Source organism: Xyrauchen texanus, chromosome 26, assembly GCF_025860055.1.
Source record: "Xyrauchen texanus isolate HMW12.3.18 chromosome 26, RBS_HiC_50CHRs, whole genome shotgun sequence".
Classification (NCBI taxonomy): Eukaryota; Metazoa; Chordata; class Actinopteri; order Cypriniformes; family Catostomidae; genus Xyrauchen; species Xyrauchen texanus.
The window spans coordinates 12,814,021-12,841,608 of NC_068301.1; the positions used below are offsets into that span (position 1 = coordinate 12,814,021).

General features: G+C 39.8%; 1 protein-coding gene across 1 annotated transcript; it reads right to left on the bottom strand.

Moving 5' to 3' along the window:
* Positions 1 to 1,392: 1,392 nt before the first annotated feature.
* On the bottom strand, positions 1,393 to 12,742 carry cmtm8a (CKLF-like MARVEL transmembrane domain containing 8a). Its single transcript, XM_052093318.1, has 4 exons — positions 12,396 to 12,742; positions 4,372 to 4,539; positions 3,878 to 3,997; positions 1,393 to 3,673 (listed from the first exon to the last, which is right to left on the bottom strand). The coding sequence occupies exons 1-4, from the start codon at positions 12,438 to 12,440 to the stop codon at positions 3,560 to 3,562; spliced, it is 447 nt and encodes a 148-aa protein (XP_051949278.1). The 5' UTR covers positions 12,441 to 12,742; the 3' UTR covers positions 1,393 to 3,559.
* Between the last annotated feature and the right edge of the window lie 14,846 nt (positions 12,743 to 27,588).

A 27,588-nucleotide genomic window follows, 5' to 3' on the forward strand; every position in this document is an offset into this window, starting at 1 on the left:
ATGTATGTTGTCATGATTAACACAGGCTAAAAATTTGTTTGCAAAAAATCCTTGGATGGTGTTAAAGAATGTTGGTTGTGAGTGCTATGAAGAATAATTTACTCTATGTAAACTACTCCTCACACCCAAACTATTCAGCACTGGTTGTATAAATACTATTATTTGATCACAAAATGAAGGCCTTACTGAGGCAGCAACAAGAAGTGAGTCTACATAAGACTTTACAGCAACCACAATGGGACAAACAGAGACAAAGATGAATCCCAGTGTATTGAACACAAACTCCTATTGGAACAGAGAGAGAGGGTGAGTGTGTGTGTGTTCAACAGGAAACAGTTATAGTTGAATGTAATTTTAAATCATACTACTACACTGAAAACGCTAATAAGTTGACTTTACTCAATTGATTGAGTAAACTCCTTCCCTCAATTGAATTGAGTAATTGTGTCTCCAAAACTTGTGTTAAGATCACTTAATTTGATGTTCATATAGAATGAACTTAGCTATTTAAGTTAAGGTAACCACATGCAAGTAGACAACTCAGATTTTCCTTTTAAATATTGTTGTTTCTACATAATAATTCCAATAGAATCGACTCAAATTGAGATCATGCAGTAAAACAGCTCAAATAAAGATTTCAACTGTGGTGGTGGCGTGGTGGCTAAAGCACAGGGCTGTTAATCAGAGGGTCCCTGGTTCGAACCCCATGGCCACCACCATTGTGTCCTTGAGCAAGGCACTTAACTCCAGATTGCTCCGGGGGGATTGTCCCTGTAATAATTGCACTGTAAGTCGCTTTGGATAAAAGCGTCTGCCAAATGCATAAATGTAAATGTAAACTGATTCTAGGTGAATCATAAATTAATCAGTTCTCCACATGAACGCATATAGGCCTATGCCTTTACTTCAGTTGCTCATGCACAAAGAACTGGAATTGTGTTTATTTTGTAATTTGACCAAAGGGGACAAAGATTACTTGAATGGTGACATCACATGAAACAACAAACAAAAAAACATAAATAATACTACAAAAGAGTTAAAACATCTATGAATTCTTAAAAATAACCATTTAAATGCATCCATAAGTTACCTTTGACCAATGAAACATGATTAAATAATTAAATGTCCTAAAGCCTAAATTTTGCACTCAATCGTTTGAGTTAACACTTAAGTCTATGGATTTAAGATACATAAAAGGAGCAGATATTAAAGGTATGGCCTGAAACTTGCCATTTCAAGTAACGTTTAAGTAAGACAACTTGATTTTTCCTGTAATGACAACATTAGGTTTTACAGTGATAATCTATTATACATGTGACACATATATAGTTAGCCCATCTGAGTTTCAGTAAATGAATAATAGCCTACTATACAGCCAAAACCCATTTTACAAAGGACACGTGACACAAGGTCAATTTATTTATATAGCACATTTAAGAACAACTAGTTTAGGCTATACCAATGTGCTGTACATAATACAAATTAAACAATAACAGGATACAGAGGAATAAAAAAATAACAACACAAAAACAAGAAATTACCCATAAAATGGACAATAAACATTCATGTAAAAGCCAAGGAATACAGATACGTCTTCAGCCATGATTTAAAAATAAGAAGAGAATGGCAGACCTAACGTCTAGAGCCTACTGTTCCATAATCTAGGGCCAGCAACAGAAAAGGCGGGAGGTATATGCAGGAGAAATTTGACTGAGGATCTGAGGGTTCTAGGGGATTGTTGATAGCTCAGAAGTTCTGACAGATAAGAAGGGGCCACGCCATTTTTGAAGTGGACCCAGCGTGACCACTTCAAGGAACCCGTATGCAAAAAACAAAGTTGTACACCGTGGCGCGAACTCATGCGAACGCCGTTAGGAGAATCACCTGTGCACATATAATATGTTTTGTTTTAGTCAAGTTCTTTTTTACAGTCTTATATTAAAGGTTCATAACAAGTACGAGTTTGTACATACCGAACGCGTTCTTGTGCTCAAAGAAGCATAGAACAGAACGCAATTGTTGCATGTTTACATAATAATACAATCGGGAAACAGCGCGAACAGAAGCAATTCGGTGTGAAATTAAACGTGGAAAAAGTGTTCATGAAGCATAATACATACTGTATTGTCAATTAATATGACTTAAATGTTGATTAAATTAAATGACTTATGTACTGAGTGATCTTAAGAATTCATTGTTTTGATCGTAAGTGGTCTAGTCAAATAAAGTCCCCATTATCATTTACTTATCCTTTAAAGTACTAGTATCGCTGTGAAACCACGTACACTGCAAAAGCAACGCGATAACACTATAGAACGCTCTCATTATAATCAACGAAGCAGTTCACACTAGGGTTGCGTCATTAAAAGCATTTAAGATGGGGTGTAACAAAAAGCGCGATTTCGGTTTAATTTAGGCGTAGGAAACGGAATCCGACACGTTCAATTTGAGTTGCTCAATTTTATTTAGTTTGCACACTGCATGACTCAGAATCCTGAGAGCATGAATTACAACAGGAACACATTATTGCTAAAAAGAAAAGTGTCATGCCTGATGAGAGACATCTGCAGGTGAGTTAAAGTGTATAGGCTACATGCATTTGTGTTTTATAATAACTTCTACTGCAGGGTTGCCAACTTTAGTTACCTGGCTGGATTGAGATTGTGATGACACAGGCTGAATCAATCACACACAGGCATATTTAACACTAGTACTATCTTTAATCAAACCCTGCAGTGCAAATAATAATCAGTAACAATGACTTACTTGCATTGCCTATTGAGATACTGGAGTTCTTGAACCTTTTTAATTTGACAAATGTGTTTACTTCAAGGTGGCGGTGCTATGGGAAATCAAGCTTAACAAATGTAATTTAATAACACTTATTTGCCTTCTATTTGTTTAGAATATCCCTGTACAAACTAGTAGACCGCTTTACTGAGTTGGGGCAGTGCTTCTAGTGAAAATATTTGTTTCCTACTGAAACATAGTTTTACTTTCATCAGGCTCTTAAAAAATGTCCAGTAAGTCAATTCTTGAAATATCAGGCATCATTAGAACAGGAGGAAAACTTTGTCCAAAAGTTGTATATGATGCATGTAGGTCAAGACTTTAAAACTCTTTGTTATACATTGTGCTTATAATGCACTGTAGTTTTATATATATAAAAAAAACATCATGGTGCTAACTTTCATAAATTCTGTTAGTCAAGTCCAAACATCACGACACACATTTTTAGATTATAGGCTACAAATAAGAGTCAAAGCACAAAGGTGAAACATTCAATATCTGTTCATTCACAACTAGTCAGTAATCCTTATGAAATAATATTCCATACAATCAAATATGTATTGAAATATCCTGTACGTGATACATCATGTCAAATAAAAGAGTAACATCTAAACAAATCTGTGTATTTGTGGATATACTTCAAATACATAAACAAAATGCTAATTTCTTCATTATTAATAAAGACAAAAATCAATAGTATTAAATATTTTTTAACTTTAGCCCATACCTGAAGAGTATAAGTATACATACAGTATGATACATACAGAATTTAAGTTTGAATAAAAAAACACCATCTAACACCTTCCTTCATCTCTGTTTGCCAGGATTTGAAATTGAAGAATGCACTACCAGCGTAACTCAGAGAAACAAGAAATGCGAAAAACTGGAACAGAAAAAGAGAGACGCAAACTTAAAAAAAAAAAAAAACTTAAGGCAAACTAAAAGACCAAATGTATTATTATTGCTTTTTATTTATTTTTTGTGAGGTCCTTATTAGTAAACATATTGTTTGAATCAAGGAGCTTGGTACAAATTACATTGCATGCTACTATATAGATACCTAAAAATTATGATTTAAGATTATTACCGTTGATGCTGCCCAGCAGATGAAATCATTGTGACCTTTGTCCCGTTTATTCACCAACATTGCCTCGACAATAGCAGCCGACATGTACAATACAGCTGCACTGCAGTTGAAAACGAAAACCTAAAAGGTAGAGAACTAGTTATATATAGATATAGATTTTAGACTCAGGTACTTATTAGTATTTATATAAGGGTATATTATGCATATTATGTTGTGACTGAATTATGTTTTGTAAAGCACTTTGGGTCAAGTCCTGTTGTTATAAATGTGCTCTATAAATAAAGGTTGAGTTGAGTAGTTAGAACTAACAATTCACACTGTAATACATTCTTTCAAAATAATTCAGGTATTTTGTAAGTTTTGACTAAAAGAAAAGCTGTTTTTATTTTTTATTCAAGGTCTGTTTCCACATACTATGATGGTATTCTTTAAAATTCAATCACAGATTTGTATATACAAGAATTTACTATGAAACTGTATTGAAGTGTACACACCAGAGTAGTCCATGGAACCTGTTGGATTTGTCCATTGGCCAAGATGATGATTAGGAGGAAGAGTGTGAGAACCCAACAGAAGACAGACACAAACAACACCCATCCAAATGGGGGAAATCGGAAATAGTCTGTGCTTGCAATCAAAGTCCACACCAGCAGTCCTAAAATCTGTGGTATAGAAACATGCATTTAAGCTGCTTTAAAATATTTAATGCTCTGGAAAATTATATTAAAATGTTCTAAAACATGATCATTCTGTTATCTGTAACCAGGGATTAAACTAGGATTTTAGGAGGGGGTTTAGGTGTACTATAGGCAAGATATGACATGACGACTCCTCCCCCTTCCCAAAAAAGCCCATATTTGTGATATATATACATACCAGTGTTTGCTAGGAATAGAGTAACAAAATAAAACAATTGATCAAACAAAAATGTAAAACACATATATGGATAAATATCAAAATATCCTATATGATGTTTGCAACTGCATATGGGTAGATATCAGCAATTGATTCCGAAGGTGTAGGATTCCGTTTCAGATATTTAAAGCCCAATTAAATTCCAGTAAGACCAATTCTGTAACCAACCATATCAGTGTAGTAGTTCATGTTGTTATATGTCTGACAAGCCAGTTAAAAGTGTAATTTACATGCAGTATATGGGGAAAAACAGAAAAGCAGAATGTTAGGTCTTTAAAGTTTCAACTTCTTGTATCTTTCAAAGATGTGGGCAGTGGTGGCTCAGCGGTTAAGGCTCTGGGTTACTGATCAGAAGGTCAGGGGTTCAAGCCCCAACACCACCAAGACACCACTGTTGGGCCCTTGAGCAAGGCCCTTGAACCTATCTGCTCCAGGGGTGCCGCATCATGGCTGACCCTGCACTCTGACCCTAGCTAGGCCCTTGAACCTATCTGCTCCAGGGGTGCCGCATCATGGCTGACCCTGCACTCTGACCCCAGCTTAGCTTAGCTGGGATATGTGAAAAATAAATAATTTCACCATGTATATGCAGAAATGTATGTATATATAATGTGTGACAATTGATCAATTAATTAAATTAATTAATTAAATTAAATTAGATGTTAAACAGAAAGTTTTTAAATCTTTCTTATTTAAGTTATATATTTGGATGGGTTGTGGCAAACCTGCTTTAAAATAAAAACATAAAAGCAAAGCCATCATTTTCAAAACTGGGTCATTGAATTAAACTAGCCCTTGGCAGTGATTTTAAATATAGTTCACTTCCTCTAAAACACACTGACCTTATCTTCCCTCATCGAGTGAGGAACATTTAGTCTGACCACAATCACACAAAGAACAAGATGAGTTTCATTGTCAGATTCCTTTTAGAGAATCTGGAAAAAGAGGCTTTGTTGGCTTCTTCATTAAAGTCCTGAGACCTGAGCATGACTGCTGTGTGCATTTTCCATTTCCCTTTTTGATTTGTAACTAGTAATATCTAATAAACGTGCAAAAAACAAAATAAATAAATAAATCTAGAGCAAATAGTTTTCCTAAAAAATTTCAGCAACATATGTGGAAAGCGGTACCAAGTTGTAAGATTTTAAATCTTACACCAAGCTATAGAAAGTATAATTTTTTTATTTAATTTTTGTTTTTATTTGACAAATTGTTTATTGAGATTCCAGGAGTGTTGGTTATTCATGTTTTTGAGACGTTACAGACATTTCATCAGAAATCAGCATAATTAATTCTGATTCAATGTAATGGCCAGCATCATCCAAGCACTGCCAACCATTTTTAAATAAAATTATACATAATAAATCCTTAATCTACTGATTACCATTATTTCATGTTTGCCAAACAGGTAAAGGGGTCCAAACATCATCTGCAGCCTGAAACTTTTGGTTTGGAGTGAATGCACTAAGCTGCATAGAAAACGTCTCGGTTACACACGTAACATTGGTTCTCTGAGACGATGGGAATGAGACATTGCGTTTGCTAACGCATATGGGGAGTGTCCTTCAAACACCATTCCTTAGAATTTTCTGACTGAGGGACAAGGAGTGCATCACTCGCACCTCAAAATAACTAGGAGTCTTCTAGCAAAGCCAGCGTTCGCAATGTCTCATTCCCTTCATCTCATGGAAATGAGGATACGTGCGTAACCAAGACTTTCCCTTTCAAGTCAGTACACTTGACATGCATTTGCTAATACATATAAGGAACAGAATCCCATCACACTGCACTACACAACAACCTTCCAGAGAGGAAGTCATATAGTATGAATTAACCCCTTCATGAACCTAGTCAGGAAGGGAGTTCCTTTATAATGAAAGTGCTTGTGACTTTATGGTGAATTACAATGGCCTGAATGCAGGCGGTTGTGTAAAATGATGGGGAGCCCGAACTTAAAGGGAGGGGCATAAGTATATGTTTGGCAAAAGAAATACCAAGCGCTCTAAACAGAGAGGACTTGTAAAGAGAGAGATGTTGCGTCTAGGTTGTAAAACCTTGCAAATGTGTTTTGAGAAAACCATCCTGCTGCAAAACATAAAGCTTGTAAAGTCACTCTGTTCCGTCATGCCCACGAGTAGGCCACGCCTCTAGTTGAGCGTGCTTTAACACCAATTGGGCAATCTTACCATGCAACTCTTAAGCCAGGGCAATCGCATCAACAATTCATTGAGAAAGTCTTTGCTTGGAGACATACATTCCTTTTGTGCATCCTCCATAGCACACAAAGAGCTGATCAGATTGTCTGTGCTGGCGGGTGCACTCAACGCATGCGTGTAGCGCCTGCACAGGGCATAACAAATGCAAGGATTGTTCCTTATCTGAATTAAATAGAGGAGGGAAGAATGCTTGATGGTGAATCACCTGCATTCTGAAGGGCATGGTTAGAACCTTAGGCACATAGTCTTTTCTGAGTTTGTCAGTGGCTTTGAAAGACCGGAGCCAAACTCCAGACATGAATAGTCAATTGATAGTGCATGTAAGCCACGACCCCTTTTACTGAGGCAAGAGCCAGCAGTAGTGCGGTCTTAATGGAGAGCATGCGCAAATCAACAGTGTCCAAAGGCTTTCGAGGGGGGCCTGTGAGCGCATTTAGGACCTAAGTTAGGTCCCAAGTCGGGACTGTAACTGGCCAAGGTGGATTTAATTGTCTTGCTCCTCTAAGGAACTTTATGATTAAATCATGTTTGCCTATAGTGGATATAGTTGTCACATACATTTTGAGTACTGACAGAGTGAGTCCTGCGTCTAATCACTCTTGAAGAAGTATGAGAATTTCATGTATGGGGCAGTTTACTGGTTCTTTGCCATGTGAAAGACACCAATCTGTGAACACATAAAATTTTTGCATGAAGAGGCATCAAATGGATGGGGCTCTGACCTGTAAAATGTTGTTCAAGACTGAATGCATCAGTTCTAGTGCATTTTGCGTGCTCCTTTCAAAGGCCACACGTGTAGGCTTCGCTTCTCTGGCTGGAGATTCCAAACCATACCTTGTGTTTGAGAGGGAAGATCTTTATTCATCTGTATTTCTCATGGAGTCCCGTCCAGTATTTCTACCATCTTAGAAACCAGAACTGATTGGGCCATTTCGGCACAATTAACAGAACTGTTTCCATGCCCACTCGGACTTTGCTGATGACAGAATAAAGGAGGCACACCGGGGGAAGCGCATTCTTGCGTTTCGCCGGACATACGTAGGCCAGCGTGACATGGCGACATATATACGCCACTACTGTTGTGTTGTCTGAACAAATAAGAATGTGGTGATTCACAATATAGGAATGAAAATCTCTCAAAGCTAGAAAGACAGCCAGAAGCTCTAGGCGGTTGACGTCACAGCCATCTCCAGGTGTTTCCAGGTGTCGAACGTCGGGCGTCCATTACACACCACGCGCCAACCTGTGTTGGATGCATTTGTGGTCAGCACTTTCTTTCTGAAACTTGACCCAGCATAACTCTAGGTAGAAGGCTGGCGCTGTCCATGGTGCTAGAGCATCCAGACAGTGGTGAGTTACCACGATGCGCATGAAAATGAAATTACTTCAGTGGTAATGTTCTTTCAGTTTGAACTGAAACAGACACCAAAGAATGGTCTGTACACACTCGTTCATGAGGTGCGCACGCATGAACTCCTAAAAAGGAGATTTACTGGCTGGGGAAAAGTGTGTTTTCGGCCAGTTGACATTAGACCAGATTTTCGCTCAATAGTGCCTCTGATTGGCTAGTAATAACCAATCGCTGAGGTAATTCAAAACACACACATCATTCATTTTCAATGGGGCGAGAGACAGACTGAAATTAAGGACTTTAAATTGATACGCAGTTCCCTCGAATGTTCCCTCTGACATTCCCGTGAGGACTTGCCATGCATCTGCGCAGCTGGACAGCAGGCTTATTAATTCATATGAAATAACAGTGTTCTTTGCGAGAAGATTGTGTATTGTGGCTCGTAACACCGGCACGTCTTCAGATGAAACTGTGGAAGACAGAACTCCGTTGAAACGGGGCGGCCAACGTGCAAATTGGATTGTATAATTTTGTTCGATTGTTTAATGCACCCAGTTGGAATCCCAGTAAGAGCTCGCCACGTGTCCGCGTAACAGGACAGAGGGCAATTTGGTTTGTTCATAACATGATATAATGCGCCGCTCACCGTTGGGAAGCAGAGTGTCTTGTGCGAGCACTGTCCTCTTTCCAATCTTTTTATGTTCATACATGATATAATGTTCTACTCACCATTGGGAAGCGGTTTAGCATGTGATTCATGTGAGACACAGAAAACAACATTTTGAACAACAATACTCCTTTCCCGATAAACAGCAGTGGGGAAGAGGGGAACAGTATTATTCTGATGCAGCGAGAGACATGACATCTTCATCATCCCCAGTGTCAGTACCGCTGAATGAGGCTGTGTGCTCCTGAGGAGGGCCGGAGCTCGTCATGAACATAATGTATCGGCATAGATGCGTTACTTGGAGATTGAGGGACTCGCGGGGCGTGTGCCGGCATGAGGACCGTCTCGAATTCATCCTGCTCGACCTTGCGGCCTCGCCGTGCCTCCTTGTGTGTTACAGAAGTGGCTGGTGGGAGGGCATGGGAGGCTGAATCGTCCCTCAGAATTTCACGAGTGAAGCGTCTTGAGACTCATGCCCTCACAGTGAGGGCAGTCTGTCACTGAGAACAGATTCTGCGTGGGCAAGGCCCAGACAATTAATGCAGCACTCATGCTGAAATGGCGGCGAGATGTGCCTCTCGAACAAGGAACACTACGGAACGAAATCTTTAAAAAGACTCGAACACGTAAGCAACCCTTTAAGAAATATATTTATACACACTATATAATAATATACAATTGCTTATATCACAACTCCTGCCGAAGCACTGCAGGGAATCAGGATGCTGAAGCAGTCTGTTCACCAGCAAAGCGTCAAGCGATAAGGTGAAGTGATGTTCGCTGGAACACTGCAGGGGAGCAGAGAGTCTTATTGCAGTGAAGATCCTACCTGCTGACTCATGTAGTCGACAGCAAAGCAGTAGAAGGCTTCTAGACGAGAGATGAATCACTGTCTTGGAGGAAGAATATCCTTAGGAATGGTGTTTGAGCGCCTGCTTTTATATAAAACAGCTTCACGCCTAAAAGGGCGGGACTCAAACACCAGAGCCAATATTAGAATATTATCGTTATTGTAGAGAGTTTTCAACTAGGTTGTATGAAAGGACACTCCTCAAATGCATTAGCAAACGCAATGTCAAGTGAACAGTCGTAAGAGAACTGTAGGATGCTCCCTAGTGAATGACTTGTCTGTCTGCACTGGTCTCAGAACAGTTCTAAATGCACCTTATTTTCACCCTAACTCCATATAAAGCCTCTGAAAGTTAATTAGGTTTCTTGTCAGATATAGTTTTGTTGGCGTTTCTCCCAAAGAAAGACTCCTCTGTGATTGGCACCATGTTGTTTTGTCACGTGACTCAGTGTGTTGAAAGTTTAACCATTTACTGACAGCACAGAGTCTCCTGAACTGAGATCACTCGGTTTATTACAATTTTAATTACGGTACGCATTGTGTATAGCAAAGCCAAAACACAATGCCTGCTTTGAAGGATGCGGTGCAACAACCAATTTAGAAACAAAGAGATATATTTATCTTACTGATGTTAATTAATGATATTTAGATGTCAGAAGATTCATGCATTAGCACTGAGAATGACTTAGATGTCTTTCATTATGCACTGTATTGCATGGTGTATTGTGCATTGCAACAAACTGTATCTATACCCAACAATAGTTTTTTATATATTTACACTATTTGCAGCCTTTATTGAGTTTTGACATTTTGTACTTATTAATAGATGTCGAATGATAAATCTGCCAAATTTACATGAAAGCCTTTTTGGGAATGAACTGTTGTTTGAAATCAGTATGATATAAGCTACTGATATAATAGTGTGGGCATCATAAAACATGTAGTCTTTTTTGCATAATATTTTGTGGTCACTAAAGTTGTCATGTAGGCATATGTATCTTTAAGGACATAACATGCAACACTCAGTAAAATAGAAAAAAGTATCCAATCAAAGACAATGATGTCAGGTTACATAGCCCTAATATATAAACTGTGAAAGTCAGAAATACTTCCTTCAGAATACAGAGGCAGGTGCTTTCACAGAGGCTATATCAACTGTGACCGCGCAAACAGCTAATGTTCTTGCAAAACAGCACAATGAGGACAAGTTAGATCTGCTAAACCGAAATTAACATGTGGTGTGCTGTCCTATCAACCATGTTACATTATGTTTCTGTTTGTCCTAAAATATGTAAACTTTGCACAAACATTAAAAGTTCTATAAATGAAAAAAAAAAAAAAAAAAACATTTTCATCCCTGATGTAGAGATTGTTAAATTGAATAATAAATTAACAGGGAAGTAGAGATGGTAAAATACATTTATAAGCTCAGCCTTTATTCAGTTTTTTAATGCCTGATAGAAAAGTATCTACCTTTGTAGAGCAATACAATACTTTAAGCAATTGCAGAATAGTCCCATTAGTCACAGATACACTTCAGAAAATTGAGTACACAACTATTTCTGGGCTTAAAAGTTACAAAAACCAAATCAATGCAGAACATTGTATCTCAAAAGGAATACAATGTGGCCCGTTTAACTACTTAACTACTTAAAGCCCGATGTGGCCCGTTTACCAAAATAGTTGCCCATCCCTGGTATATAATATGTAATTAAAATAAAGTGTTAGACTAAAAGTACACCTGTAAAATGTATTTTCTTTTCACTTTACATCCTACATCGGCTGTCTCGTTTAAATAAGGCTTGTTTAAAGGAGGACACTCGGTATACTGCTGCCTTTAAAGGACGCGTCCTCTGGAGAACGCATCCTTCCAAATGAGACACAACATATAGTTTCTGCAAACGGAGACTTATTGTCGTAACACGTTAGTATGTCGTGGAGGTTATCTCTGTAAATAAAATAATTTCTTGTATAACCTATTTATTATGTAGAGACTAGCCTACATTTGGTTGCATTGCAATGCGGCCGTCCATGGTAGCTACGGCAGGTTACATCGAATCCGTTTTTGCGTCCCTCCGCGCTGCTTTTCAGTTGTTTTACCATGTAAGTATGCACTGGAATTATGTTTTTACCATCGTGCTGCATTTTGCTGTTTATTTCAGGGTCTTTAGCAGGGACTTAACAAGTTTAAATCAACTTCAACTTTTTTTTTTTAAAAAAACGACTCTCGAGACATGCGTTCTGTTCTATTCATGTTCTATTAATTATTATTATTAGCGAGCGGCCCCTTTAAGGGTTCTTAACAAAGCGCTATTCTATCCGTGCAAATTCCATGGTGGGATAACTGAAGCAGCACGCAGACAGACATAATGAAATGAGCATCTGCAAAACACTAGATAACTTTATATAGACTTCCGCACCACATGAATAACTTCTGTAGCCTCTCGAATTTGTTCCACAATTATTTATTTTTTTCAAGAAAAAGCTAATTTAAGTTTTAACTAGTTATATTTACTCACAAGTTCAACAACGATGAGGTACTTCGGCACGATCTGCATGAACATTTTGTCATACCACGGAGTGGATGAATTCCCGAATTCCTGGTACGTGGTGCTGGTTGGTGGTGGTTATTACAGATCTAGTGTTTGGATTCTCCGCCATAGATGCGACCCAAAGTCGTTCTGCTCCACTGAGAATGTTAAATTGCTTCCGCGTGCAGGTGGATACAAGCCAAAGCTGCGTCCCATCCGATTAAATTGAAAAGTATTTAATGCCACTAGCATAAGCAGGAGGTAGCAACTCCATACTGTTCATCAATACTGTTTCCACTGCAAATCATCATACAGTCTGGAAAAGAGAGTTTTAAATCCATCCTCAGGTTGCAACTCTGAAGACTCCACCCACCCAAATCCTTCACGCATTAAATTCCAGCTACCACGATGAACTTCCTCTAGAAATACACCTGCCCAGGTTAGACTGCAAGAGGTACTAACTTGTTATGGCTATAAACTAGAGTTTTAATAGTTTAAATGCCAGAGCTCTGAAGGCTGAAATATAACTTTAAAATTCTTTAATACAGTCAAAGAATAATATTTCACGTTTTCATGTGGTGGCCTAACATCTAAAATAACTGGTTTTACTCAAGTCAAAATTTCTATTTTACATAATTGAAACAACCTGAATAGATTTGCTTACACTTAACAAAATTAGATGCGGATAGATAACAAATAGGGTTTGTTGACATTACATTTTCATGGCAAAAAAGCTGTAAATTTGGATAAACTTAGCAGAAATGGTAAGCGATTTTTCACACTAAAATGATGTTAACATGCATTTTGGTTTCATCTTTGGCTATACTTTTGAAACAATGAGTAATTTAACCTTTATGGATTGGCCCCATTCACTTCCATTGTTATTTCCTCACTGTAAACCAGATTTTTAGTTGAATTTTTTTAAGGATGGGCAAGTCTAAATGAATTTTTGTGGTAATCAATAATATGCCACAAATGCTGTTGATTGAGTTTAACTTGTATTAAATCCATACTATTCCTTTAAGGGAACAATTGCAGGTTGACACTTTTTAAAGGGATATTAGCAGAAGCTAGATCTTGAATGCCTTACATTGTATCAAAAGGGAATTGTATAGCTTGCCTTAAATCATATATTTCTTAAATATTAAGTTTGAAAAAATACATAGCAACCCTAAAGCTTATATAATTTACAAAAACAAAGATTTAATGAGCCTGTACATTAAAGGAACAGTTCACAAAAAAATTAAAATTCTCTCACCCATTTATATACTTTCTTCTGCAGTACACATATGAAGATTTTTGGAATAATATCTCAGCTCTGTTGAGCCATTCAATGCAAGTGAATGGTGGACAGAACTTTGAAGCTCTAAAAATGAAATAAATTAAGCAACAAATTAATCCATAAGACTCCAGTTGTTAAATCCATATCTTCAGAAGTGATATGATAACTGTGGGTGAGAAACAGATCAATATTTAAGTCTTTCTTTACCACAAATTCTCCTTCCTGCCCAGTAGGTGGTGATATGCATGAAGAATGTGAACTGCCAAAAACAATAGATGTGACAGTGAAAGTAGAGATTTATAGAATAAAAAAAAAAACAAGATTTAAATATTGACATAAAAAATGGGGTGATTCAAAATTATATTCTGTGGTAATAAACATTATGCCACAAACACTGTCAATAGAGTTTAACTTAAATTATAAGTGTATGTTCAAGCCAAATCTATTCCCTTGCAGCACTCACCCAAAATGCATACTGGAAAAGTGATGTGAGCTAAAATGTAGATTGAAATCTACAGCAGGAAGGATAATCATCACTATCCCTCTGAGCTAAGTACACTTTCCCAGTTGTCTACATTTCCCACTGCACCCCTTTACATTTAATCGTTTAGCAAACACTTTTATTCAAATAAGCATATCAATTACACCTCCCCATTCTGTTTGGGAATGTGCTAATTTCCTCATGTTTTTTTTAAATTCCTTCACACACATGTTTCACATCATAATATTAAGTAGTTGAAGATAGTTTTAAGATATAATCTATATATTATAATATCCCAAGGGGTGTCAGTGGTGGTGAGTAGACCTAAACATCAAACATGTAGTGTCCTAGGCATATTTTTTTTATCTTAATAACATGCAAATCAATCTTGTTCAGATCAGCGAAGATCATTCTCAGCAGTGGTGTCAGTATTATCAGACTGAACTCACTGTGAATTTCACGACAGGAAACCATAAGTTCTGCTGCTGAAATCAGTCTGTCTGTGCTTGAAATTTGAACCACTGGGAACCACAAGGGAGTGCCAAAAGAGTTATATTTTTTTTAGCTGTAAATTATTAAATACAATCAACAGGATTGCATAGTTTCATTAACTCGACCCTCTAACCCAAATATCAAACCTAACCGTCAGTGTAGGAAACATGTAGTTTTAGAGCCAAAATTCAACCTCCAATTCACCACTGTTTGTGAACACAATTACAGTGTTACATATTGTTTCTACAGGGCCTGCAACCATGTCACTGAGTGTACATGATTACTTGCGTTCCATGGGACCAGAACCTGTCTCAGAGTTTGCTCGTATAATGTGCTTGCACCACAGGTAAAGGTGAAAATATTTGAATTGATACAAAAATGCCTGATGGGAGATGGCGCCTCTCAGTAATTCAAAAGAATTGGGTGGATTCCAGCGTACATCAATATTCAAAAAAGCATGTTGATTTCCAGTGTGATCATGTTGGTATGATCCCACCGTACCTCTAGAATGAGCCACCAGATGGAGCTACAGACAAGCCCATAAGAAACAGTGGTAAAGCCACAACAGAGATGGATCAAGAGTGTGAAATCTAGCTGCATAAAAAAAACTTTCAGTGATTTTCAGCGTTTTAAATGGCATGTGCTATAAGTTGTCCAATGTTTAGTAAGACATTGGTAATAACAGTAATAGCACTGATCAGCCACAACATTAAAACCACTGACAGGTGAAGTGAATAACATCTATTATCTCATTACAATGGCACCTGTTATGAGGTGCGATATATTAGGCAGCAATTGAACTGTCACTTCTTGAATATCATGTGTTAGAAGCAGGTAAAATGGGCAAGTGTAAGGATCTGAGCAACTCTGACAAGAGCCAATCTGTGATGGCTAGACGACTGGGTCAGAGCATCTCCTAAATGTCAGGTCTTGTGGGATGTTCCCGGTATGCAGTCGTTAGTACCTACCAAAAGTGGTCCAAGGAAGGACAACCGGTGAACCGGCATCACAGTCATGTGTGCCCAAGGCTCATTGATGCGTGTGGGGAACCAAGGCTAGCCCATCTGGTCCGATCCCACAGAAGAGCTACTGCAGCACAAATTGCTGAAAAACTTAATGCTGGCCATGATAGAAAGGTGTCAGAACACACAGGGCATTGCAGCTTGCTTCGTATGGGGCTGCGTAGCCGCAGACTGGTCAGAGTGACTATGATGACCCCTGTTCACCACCGAAAGTGCCTACAATGGGCACATGAGCATCAAAACTGGACCATGGAGCAATGGAAACATCGATCATGATCTATATAACTCTGCAGAAAATGTTATGACATATCAGATGAATCCAGCTCCGTTCCTGCTTGGTGTCTGACTCTATGCTACGTGCCTCTGAGTGATGACGACTAAATGCAGCCGTTGCTAGCCAGACATCACTTCAGTCTTTTATAATGGCCTTCAGAGGATGAACTGATGCCAACTCCAACTGTAAACTGATATCAGATACTTCTATGCCACTGCCTGAACTTTGGATTTAGGATGGACCCCACCGAACCTCACCGAAATGACTTGCCGGTTAAACTGCGATGCACTTCATTGATCTCTGCCTGCATCACCTTTGTCTATTGATGGACTACACTCTTGAAATTGGCTATATTTAATTGCCAACAAAAGCTTTCATCAACCAACTAACAAAGGACAGTGCATCTATGTGAACTTCTGCAGTTAATCCAGGATGGACTTCAAAGATATTAGTCATTAATCTTAGTTCACTAAAACAGAAAATGTTTAAACACTGAACCTAAACACTTACTTAATTTATTCATTTTAAATCATGACCTGTACTGCACATAAATAACTAATATTGGCACTATATTCATGTTGTTTAGCCAGAGGGGAACTGGCCCCCACAGTGAGGGGTTATTTTTTTTAAATGGTTATTTTTCACCATTAACAAACATCTTATGGAGTTTGTGTTCCTTGCCACAGTCGCCTTCTGCTTGCTCACTGGGGTTCTAAATGCAATTATTGTTTAATTATGTAATATTATTAATATTTAATCAAACTACACAATGATCAATCTAAGACTTTGTAGATATTACAGTTTCATATTTTTGTTAATGCTGCTTTGAAACGATGTGTGTTGTGAAAACAGTTAATACAAATAAAATGACTATACTTGACTTGAACTGGAAGAAGGTGGCCTGGTCTGATGAATCACGTTTTCTTTTAGATCATGTGGGCACACACTACAAGAACAATTATAGCAATATTATCTTTAATATTCAGTATATTGCCCAAATATTGTTGCTTGAGGTAGTTCAGTTTAGACAATTTAGTTGATATGTCTATGTGTCTGCAATTTTAAAAAGGACATAGTTTACAAAAAAGATCTCTTCTGTCACGTATAAATGATTAATCCATTAACTATCCTTCAGATTCATAACCCATATTATTCTGACACACTCTCATTACTCAGTCAGATACTCTGTGCATGTGACATTTCTTGTATCAAATTTAATATTCCTCATTGCACTCCCTTTGCTGCCTTGAAGGCAGATTAATGAGAAGAACTCTAATTGGCTGAAATTGGATTGATAAGTGGCTGCAGCAAATTTGTATAGAGAAAGTTATGAATTTTAATCTGTTTTTAAGGGGATGTATGTGCGGAGCTGCTGCTTAACACTCGTTTAATAGAAAAGAAACATATTAGTTAGATAGGCGACAGCTGAGCGAATTAGTGTAGATAAAAATGGAGAGAGAAAAGAGATATTTTAGGGATGCATGTTTTGAAGCTTTCTTGCCAGTTTTGAGACTAATGTACAAAAACTTTCACAGATAAAACCAAATTATGTCTCCCTCCCCTCATCAACAATGGGGACTTTTGGCACTCTGGACTTTTAGGAACTGAAATGTTCGAAATCTAGTTCAGAATCTAGTGACGTAAATACGTGCTGTCCTACCAATAATAACTCGGAGTACACATATACCTCATTTTTGTTACGTTGCTTCAACTTTCCTTTTGAAATCGGCCCTGCGTACCAAATGGGATAAATCCGCCTCCGAAGGGCACTTCGAAGGGGAACGATTTTGGCCGCCATGTTGAAGGGTCGTTCCGAACCGAAGGGCTCATAGATGGCTGCTTCGAAGGCCCGTTCAAAACGGGCGTTTCCAGGGTTCAACTGATGAACATCACTGCCAAGCGGACCGAAACCGGAGCATGCGTCACAAACATGGATGTTTGCCAAGTGTAATTTAGTGTAAATTAAACCATCTGCAACTGCAATCTGTTTCTATAAAAAAAAAAGAAGAAAAAAAAGTGACATCCCTTCATCTCCAATATAGTCTATAAAAGCTTTTAACGATTATTATAAACTAAAAACTAAATAAGCCCCAGGCTTTTTGTTTGAAACGTATTAATGCTTGTGCTATTTAATGTAAATTCGCTGGATCAGTTATTCTAAAAGAGTTGAGATAAAAGAATAATACAGTGTGATTTTTTTTTAATTTTTTTTTTTATAAATGCACTGTACATTTGTTTATTGGATACTTTTTTTAATAAAATAAAATAAATAAAACACAACTAAAAATGTCCTTAAAGTCATAAAGATTTCACTTTCTGAATCATATGTAAATACTTCTGATTAGGTGCAGATGATGTTCATTAGCGCCAGCCTTTGTGCCACAGCAGCGGCTCCTATGGCTTGCATAGATGGCGCTGAAGTGCGTTCAACCTTCTGAAGCTCTCACTATGGAAGGTAAATGCACTCCTGGAGAACAAAACGGCTCAATAATACGAAAAAATAACGACTCGGTTACTAACGTAACCTCGGTTCCCTGAGAGGAGGGAACGAGTATTGCGTAAGTAGCTTACGCTATGGGAAAACTCCGTTTCTCGAGAAATATTGAAGTCTTTATGTAAAACGCATTGCAGCTGCACAGCAGACAGCAATGAGCGAGGCAGCTCGGTCATTGGCTGTGCTGCGGCAACTTGCTCAAACCAATGACGGGGCGACTCTGAACGCGCGACCAATGAGAGCCCGCCAAGATTAGCCTGGCTAAGGCTATATATTAGGCGCCCCGTCATGAGAGTTCTTTAGGTTCAATCGACTGAAGCGACTGACCAAGCACAAGCACGGCAGCTTACGCAATACTCGCTCCCTCCTCTCAGGGAACCGAGGTTACGTTAGTAACCGAAGTCGCTCCTCTCGAGAGGTCTCTCCTATTGCGTAAGTAGCTTACGCTATGGGAACACCATGCAAAACGCCGTGCGTGCTGACTTCAGCTCTATAAAGCCAGAGGCGGATGCCTGAGCCTTAAAGCAAAGTGATTATCCAACAAGCCGCCAACGGCGTAGCTATATAATGGGAAAATACAGAGCCTTTGCCCCAAGGAGGTCCATGGTGGGGTGCTCATTGTAAAAACACAAGCACATAACTTATGTACTGATTTTTCTATGTATTGATATGCATAAAAAATCCTCTAAGTCAGTCAGAGACGGACCTATAAGGGAGGAGATAATGCTCAGCATATACATACTCCAGTCCATTCTACAGTCAGGCTGATAGAATGTTGGAGTGCAATGAGGGGACCTGTAGGTTATAAAACCTGATAAATGTCGAAGGCGAGGCCCAGCCTGCCGCCGCACAAATATCTTCAATGGGTATCCCACTCAACCACGCCCACGAGGAGGCCATGCTCCTCGTAGAGTGAGCTCTGACGCCTAAGGGGCATTGAAGGCACTTGGCTTCATAAGCCAGCGCTATAGCATCCACTATCCAGTGCAATATTCTTTGCTTGAAACTGCGAGACCTTTAGTGCGGCCGCCAAAGCATACGAATAATTGTTCCGTCTGTCTGAACGGGGCAGAACGTTCCAAATATACTCTTGAGCGCCCTGACCGGGCAGAGTAAATTAGCGCCGCTTGGCCTGCTGGGGACGATAAGCTGCCAGAGATATCACCTGTACTCTGAAGGGTGTGGAGAGCACTTTAGGAATATACCCGTGCTTTGGCCTAAGGACAACTCTGCAGTCGTTAGGTCCAAATTCCAGGCAAGCAGCTTGATGACAGCGCGTACAGGTCGCCCACTCTCTTGACTGAGGCGACGCCAGCAAGAGCGCAGTTTTGAGCGAGAGCTGTTTAAGGTGCACGGTTCGGAGAGGTTCGAACGGGCACTCTTGAGTGCGTCCAGGACCGTGGCCAGGTCCCAGATCGGCACCGAGGGGGCGAGGGGGTTCATCCTCCTAGCCTCTTAGGAAACGTAATGATTAGGTCGCTTTTCCCTAATGAACGTCCCTTATCAGGATTGTGTGACGCCGCTATGGCAGCCACATAGACTTTGAGCGTGGAGGGTGTGCGCCCGCCTCCAGCAGCTCTTGCAAAAAGGCGAGTACACTTGGTATCTCGCAGACGATTTGGGGTTCAAGCTCTTGGTATCACACCAGTCACTGAACACTTTCCACTTTTGGGCATATAAGCATCTCGTAGAGGGCGCCAGCGCCTCCGTGATGGTTCTCAAAACTCCACTGGGGAGGTTCTCGGAACCCGTTGAGGGGCCATGCATGGAGGGCCCACAGATCGGGCGGGGTTGAAGAATCATCCCGTTGGCCTGCCTGAGGAGGTCTAGCCTCAGCGGAATCGGCCATGGGGCAGATTGCATCATCTGCATCAGTTCTGGAAACCACGCCTGGTTTTTCCAGAGAGGGGCTACCAGGAGCACTGCACATTTCACTTCCCTGATCCGACTGATGACCTGAGGTAGCATCGCGATCGGGGAAAAGCATACAAGGGGCTGCTCGGCCAGACTTGGGCGAAGCGTCCGCTGTTCTTCGAGAAGAAAAGGGGGCAGTGCGCATTTTCCCTGGAGGCTAAGAGGTCGACCTCCGCCTTGCCAAAGGTTTGCCATAACCACTGAACCGGTCAGGGGTGGAGAGACCATTCTCCTGGGAGAACCTTGTCTCTGGACAGCATGTCCGCTCCCTGGTTCAGGACGCCTGGCACATGCGCTGCTCTCAGCGAGCGCAAGTGGTGCTGTGACCATGAGATGAGCTCCCTGGCCATAGAGTGCAGGGAGCTCGACCTGAGTCCACCCTGGCGATTTATATACGATACTACCGTCATGTTGTCCGTTCGGACCAGGACGTGTTCGTTTTTCAGGTACGGAAGCAGGGCTCTGAGAGCCAAGGCGACTGCTTTCATTTCCAGACAGTTTATATGTAGGCGCTTTTCCGGGTTTGACCAAAAGCCGGAGACAGGCCTGCCCTCATAAAGGGCCCCCCATCCTATTTTGGAGGCATCTGTCGTGATAATTTTTCTCCGTGTGTTCACGCCCAGACTCACGCCGGTTCGATACCAGTCGACGGCTTTCCAGGGCGTCAGGGCTTTTATACAGCCGTGATTTGCTCTGATTAAAAAGTGGCCCGAGCGTGAGTGGGGACACGGCTCTTGAGCCAGCGTTGGAGAGGACGCATGTGCAACAATCCTAGCTGGAGTACAGCTGATGCCGAGGCCATGAGACCGAGCATCCTTTGAAATCGTTTGACGGGCGCGCACCGGTCTGAATGATGTTGCAAGGCGTCGAATAGAGAGCGCCGCTCTGATGAGAGGCGCCGTCATCTGCACTGAGTCTAGCGCTATTCCCAGAAAGGAGATATTCTGGCTGGGGGATAGCACGCTCTTTGCAAAATTGATTCTCAGACCCAGGCATTCTAGATGGCTGATAATCCAAGATCTGTGCGTCGTTAACTGACTCTCTGATTGTGCTATGATTAGCCAATCGTCGAGGTAATTCAGTATTCGCGACTCCCGCTGTCTCAGGGGAAAGTGCTGCGTCCATACATTTCGTGAATGTACTGGGGGCCAATGATAGGTCGAATGGTAGTACTGTGTACTGGTATGACTGTCCCTCAAAGCTTAATCTCAGAAAAGGCCTGTGATGAGGCGCTATCGGAATGTGAAAGTAAGCGTCTTTCAAATCCACTGATAGAAACCAATCCCTGGGGCTGAACTTAGGATATGTTTGGTCGTTAACATTCTGAACGAGCTGAATCATTAAAGCTTTGTTCAGATGTCTGAGATCTAGGATGGGGCGGAGGCCACCGTCCTTTTTCGGACGAGAAAATAGCGGCTGTAAAAACCTGCCTCGCTCATAGAGGGAGGAACAGTTTCTATAGAGCCCTTCTCTATTAGTTTGAGCACCTTGGTGCGTAGAACATGTGACACATCTGTCCTCACTTTCGTCTCGACCACCGCTGAAAAGCGGGGTGGTCTGCGAGCGAATTGAAGCGAGTAACCGTGTTTTATTATGTTCAAAACCCATTTCGGCATGTCGGGGATTTTTTTCCCAGGCTTTTGCTCGCACAGATATGGGCTGAATGCTGGCTGGAATTTGGAACAACGCCTCGAAAATTGCTCTTTTACTTAAATCAAAAGCGTCGCAGAGGCGAACACTTGTAAGTAAAAAAGGATATCAGTGATGCGCGCCGGATGGTGTAGCAGAAGGCTTCGAAGGTGGCTGAAGGCGCCGGCGTCCTCTTAGCAGTCCTGCTGTAGGCTTGTCAACGGCGGGCGAAAAGACTCCAACAATCCGGAGGATCCAGCGAAGAGAAGGTCTTCGCTGAAGGAGATTAAATCTAAAGAACTCTCACGACGGGGCGCCTAATATATAGCCTTAGCCACGCTAATCTTGGTGGGCTCTGAGCGCGGGCGTGAAGCGCGCTCATTGGTCGCGTGTTCAGTGTCGCCCCGTCATTGGTTCGAGCAAGTTGCCTCAGCACAGCCAATGACCGAGCTGCCTCGCTCATTGCTGTCTGCTGTGCAGCTGCAATGCGTTTTACATAAAGACTTCAATATTTCTCGAGAAACAGAGTTTTCTACTTTTTAAACAGAGTAAGCTACTTACGCAATAGGAGAGACCTCTCGAGAGGGAACTACACTTTACAAGTGCTGTCATTGTTTTCAGTGATGTGCATCCTGTACATATCTGTTCACATCTAAAAAAAAAAGTGTTTTGGATTTCATGACCCTTTAAAACCAACAGCAGTGGCATTGCAAATGGATTTGGGACCTTAAAGGGATAAATCACCCAAAAGTGAACATTTTCTCATTCTTTACTCACCCTAATGCTGTACCAGATGTGTATGACTTTCTCTCTTCTGCTGCACACAAACAAAGATTTTTAGAAGAATATATCACCTCAGTCCATACAATGCAAGTGAATGGTGGCCAGAACTTTGAAGTTCAAAATCACAAGGCAGCATAAAAGTAATCCATATGACTCCAGTGGTTAAATCAATATCTATATACAGACTACACTCACTGAGCACTTTCTTAGGAACATATCCTAATTTTTAGGATCCTAATAAAGTGCCCAACGTGGTCTTCTGCTGTTGTAGCCCATCTGCCTTAAGGTTCGACATATTGTGCATTATGAGATTATATTCTGCTCACTACAATTGTACAGAGTGGTTATCTGAGTTACATTAGCCTTTCTGTCAGATCAAACCAGTCTGTCCATTCTCTGTTGACTTCTCTCATCAACAAGGCATTTCTGTCCACAGAACTACCACTCACTGAATTTTTATTTTTTTTGGCACCATTCTGAGTAAATTCTAGAGACTGTTGTGTGCGAAAATCCCAGGAGATCAGCAGTTACAGAAATACTCAAACCCGTCTGGCACCAATAATCATAAGCACAATAAAAACAACAATCATTGACCAATGCGCTGTACAACCCCAATGTAACATACATAAGACATAACAATAAAAATCTGATAAAATAGTGTAAACATGTAAAATATTAAAACAATTATAATAATGATATACAAAGTCTTTAATTTAGACTTTAATGCATATAATGAGGAAGCAGACAGTCTGACAGTCACAGGGAGACTGTTCCACGGCTTTGGTTCAGTAAACGCAAAGGCACGGTCACCCCTTAGCTTTAATTTAGATTTTAAAATACAAATGTATGATCAGAGGACCGTAGGCATGTAACAGGCTTCTTTACGGATAGTAAATCAGAAATATAAGAGGGTGCCAATCCATTTAGAGATTTAAAAACAAAAAGTAATATTTTAAAACCAATTCTATAATGGACTGGCAACCAGTTGAGAGGTATTAAAATAGGAGTACACCAGTTAAAAGTCTAGCAGCAGCATTCTGGACTGTTTGGAGTTTTGCCATGGAAGATTGGCTTATTCCTCCTATATATGAAGAATTACAGTAGTTAAGTCGAGATTAAATAAAAGCATGAATGACTCTCTCAAAATTTTTAAAAGAAAGAATCTTTACTTAAATTTAGCCAGGATTTTCAAGTCGAAAGAAACTCGACTTGACTACTGCATTTATTTGTTTGTCAAACTTATGGGTAGGATCAAATATAACACCACAGTTTTTCACCGACGGTTTAATGTAGGATGCCAAATTACCAAGGCTAAATGATGGTTGATGTAAACATTAACTGAAGCTCCTGATCTGTATCTGCATGATTTTATTCATTGCTCTGCTGCCACACCATTGACTAGATTAGACATTGAATAGATTAAACATAGACTAGACATTGATTAGATAATCACATTAAGTGGAGTGGTATTGTTGTGGGCTAAAGCACATATCTGTTAATCAAAAGCTCGCTGGTTCGAGCCCCATGGCCACCACCATTGTGTCCTTGAGCAAGTCACTTAACTCCAGGTTGCTCCGGGGGGATTGTCCCTGAAATAAGTGCACTGTAAGTTGCTTTGATAAAAGCGTCTACCAAATGCATAAATGTAAATGTATTAATAAATAGGTGTTCCTAATAAAGTGCTCAATGAGTGTGTAAGCATGCATCACAATTCTGTCATTTTTGTCATGTTTTATGATCAGTAATGTTTCTGAAACAACTTAAACAATGCATTATTACATAAATGTTGAACTGTTAGTTTCAATTGGATTATCAATTATTAACTATCCTTATGCAAAACAAGTGAGTGCATGGATACTATCACATTGAAAGCTTTTGTCTCCAAAGGGCATGAAGAGCTCTATACAAAGAGAACACCAAAGAAAGAGTGAAAAACACAAACCAATCAGTGCGCAGTTGTATGTCTGTGTTTAAGTGAGGTTACCCACATAAAAAATTGAATCATGTCCTTGCAGGCCCCTCTCCCACCTGTGCTGAGAGAACAAAGAAAAGAGGGTGTAAATAAAAAAGATTTAGAGCCTTTGAGTGGATCAGAGAGTGAGAAAATGTGTCTTTTTTTCTATTATATAAAATAGAGGGAGAGTGAGACAGGGTGAAGGGAGAAACATGTCTAAACACGCACTCTACCCCCTTTCCCTATGCGTGCAAGCATATGTAAACAGAAGACCTATGGACACATAAAAAAATAATACATTTGTCAGAACTGGTCCATAGAGTTTCTTTCAGAGCTAAAGAAAGACCTGATTATTGTCATCATTGCATGTTTATGGATCAACCATATGAAACAATTGGCAAGTTTCAATTCAATACGGATTTTAAAACATACAAGATGACTCTCTTGTTTGTTGGTTGGTTTGGACACTTCTGAACCACATTTTCAGAATTGAAAATTGGGCTAATAAAAGCTTGATTACATTTGGTTGAATTAATGATACTTTTGTGACTCCTGAATATTATTGAAGACTATGATAGATTTTAGTCTTGTTTCAAAACAATTATGTTTGCTATTTTTAATCAACATAATGTCAATTACAGTTGAAGAAAAATACCCATTTCTCTTATTAGCTTTAATTTCTAAAATGGTCAAATCTACAGTATGACAAGTGTAAAAGCACAGAGAAAAGGAAAAAAACGAATATTAGGGATGGATGTGAGCTCAAGAGAAAAAGAGAAAGAAGAAAAAAACATATTGGTAAAAAAGAAAGGGCGAAGAAATATGAAGAAACTTTTTCTCTTCTGTTGACAGGGGAGCAGAGAGTGATTGTTTTACAGGATGACAAATAAATGAAACATATACACACTGCTGCACAAAGCTCCATCTCATTCATCCTTAGAATAAGTATTTAATAAAAACAATTCATATGATTTTTGGCTTATTCCATTCTTAATCTGTTTTGGAGAAGTGCTGTAGATTCTGAGTGAATGTGGGATTGAGGTTGTCCATCGTGACTCATTTCACTTTATCGCTGGTGTCATTGCTGTGTTGTCAGTTTGACAAACACAGAAGACATGATAAGGAGAGATTCCAAAGACAAGAAATCAACACATGTAGACACAAACACTTTTACCCATACAAATAATTATTTACATTTTAAATAGAGTAAAATGCTTTGGAGGACCTATTTATGCATGCGTTATGAAACACAGACAAATATGAGAAATAATGCAGTCAATAATAGCACAGCTCAAGCATGAGGCTCAACTCAAGCTCTACATTATCCCAGGATTACTTAATTAAGTTTATATTATAATTAATTCATAAGGAGGGAGTATAGTTATGTAGCCAATTCAGGGATGGAGATTAATATGATGCCATGGTAGATAGGGGCCAATGGGGGGTATTTGGCCAGGACACCAGGGGTTACATCCCTAGTCTTTAGGAGAAGTGTCCTGGGATTTTTAATGACCACAGAGAGTCAGAACCTCAGTTTAACATCTCATCCAAAGGATGGTGCCTTTTTTACAGTATAGTGTCCCCGTCACTATACTGGGGCATTAGGACCCACACAGACCATAGGGTGAGCACCCCCTGCTGGCCTCCCTAATACCACTTCCAGCAGCAACCTTGGTTTTCCCCAGGAGGTCTCCCATCCAGGTACTGGCCAGGCTCAACCCTGCTTAGCTTTAGTGGGCAACCAGGAAAGAGATGCAGGGTGAAATGGCTGCCGGTAGGGATTTTAATAGGGATTTTAATGTAGGCATAGATTTAAAGAGAGCTGTATTGTGGTTGTAATGGTGGGGACAATTTCCCCCATTACACCCCAATGTTCATATTACTGTAAACCTACCTAGCTGCATGACGAGAACCTAAGCGCTCTAAACGTTGTTGTTTAATCTATTAAATAATAGCATATTTAGCAGTGTCAGGCTCCTTTTTTACTATGAACTGTAAACGTTTTGTGATTGTGCACCTACCTCTATTTGTTTTGGATGTGCGCACACAACCACACAACCATTTTGATATTAATCCTATGCCACTGGTTTAATGGCGAGTTCCATAGTGACAATTTGCCCCATATAGTGTGATAATATGCCCTGCAATTAGGGTATGTTGTCACAAATGGTCAACTTGTGTTTAATAAACTGTATCTTTTATCCTGGGGAAAAAAATAGGTTTTAGTTGGCAACACTTAAAGGTTTGTGACTATATAAAAATTTACTTTAAAAAATAAACATATCTTGAGATGTATTCACAAGAGTAAAAATCGTTTGTGTTCATGTCTGTGTGTGTGTGTGTGTGTGTGTGTGTGTGTGTGTGTGAGAGTGAGTGTGTATTTATCACTTTATGGGGACCAAATGTCCCCAAAAGGATAGTAAAACCTGACATTTTTGACCTTGTGGGGACATTTTGTCAGTCCCCATGAGGATAACAGCTTATAAATCATACTTAATTGTGTTTTTTGAAAATGTAAAAATGCAGAACGTTTTCTGTGAGGGTTTTAGGAGTAGGTTTAGGGGATAGAATATATAGTTTTTACAGTATAAAAACCATTATGTCTATGGAAAGTCCCCATAAAACATGGAAACACAATGTGTGTGTGTGTGTGTGTGTGTGTGTGTGTGTGCGTGCACGTGCGCGTGTGTGTGGAAAAGCCTCTACAGGTCAACAACACTGAGTCCAGTGGCATATTTTAATACCACTGTCTAGTATGTGGGAGAGAGCAAGACAGACAGACAGACAGAGAGAGAGAGAGAGAGAGAGAGAGAGAGAGAGAGAGAGTTTGGGGCCTCTTGAGGGAACAGAGATATC

What these genes read in the sequence shown, in the direction of transcription:
- cmtm8a (XM_052093318.1), bottom strand. Translation starts at nt 12,440, where the DNA reads ATGTTCATGCAGATCGTGCCGAAGTACCTCATCGTTGTTGAACTT. An exon ending in ACCTCATCGTTGTTGAACTT is followed by an intron (nt 4,540 to 12,395) that starts GTGAGTAAATAT and finishes TCTATACCACAG; the next exon opens with ATTTTAGGACTGCTGGTGTG. An exon ending in AGGTTCCATGGACTACTCTG is followed by an intron (nt 3,998 to 4,371) that starts GTGTGTACACTT and finishes TCTACCTTTTAG; the next exon opens with GTTTTCGTTTTCAACTGCAG.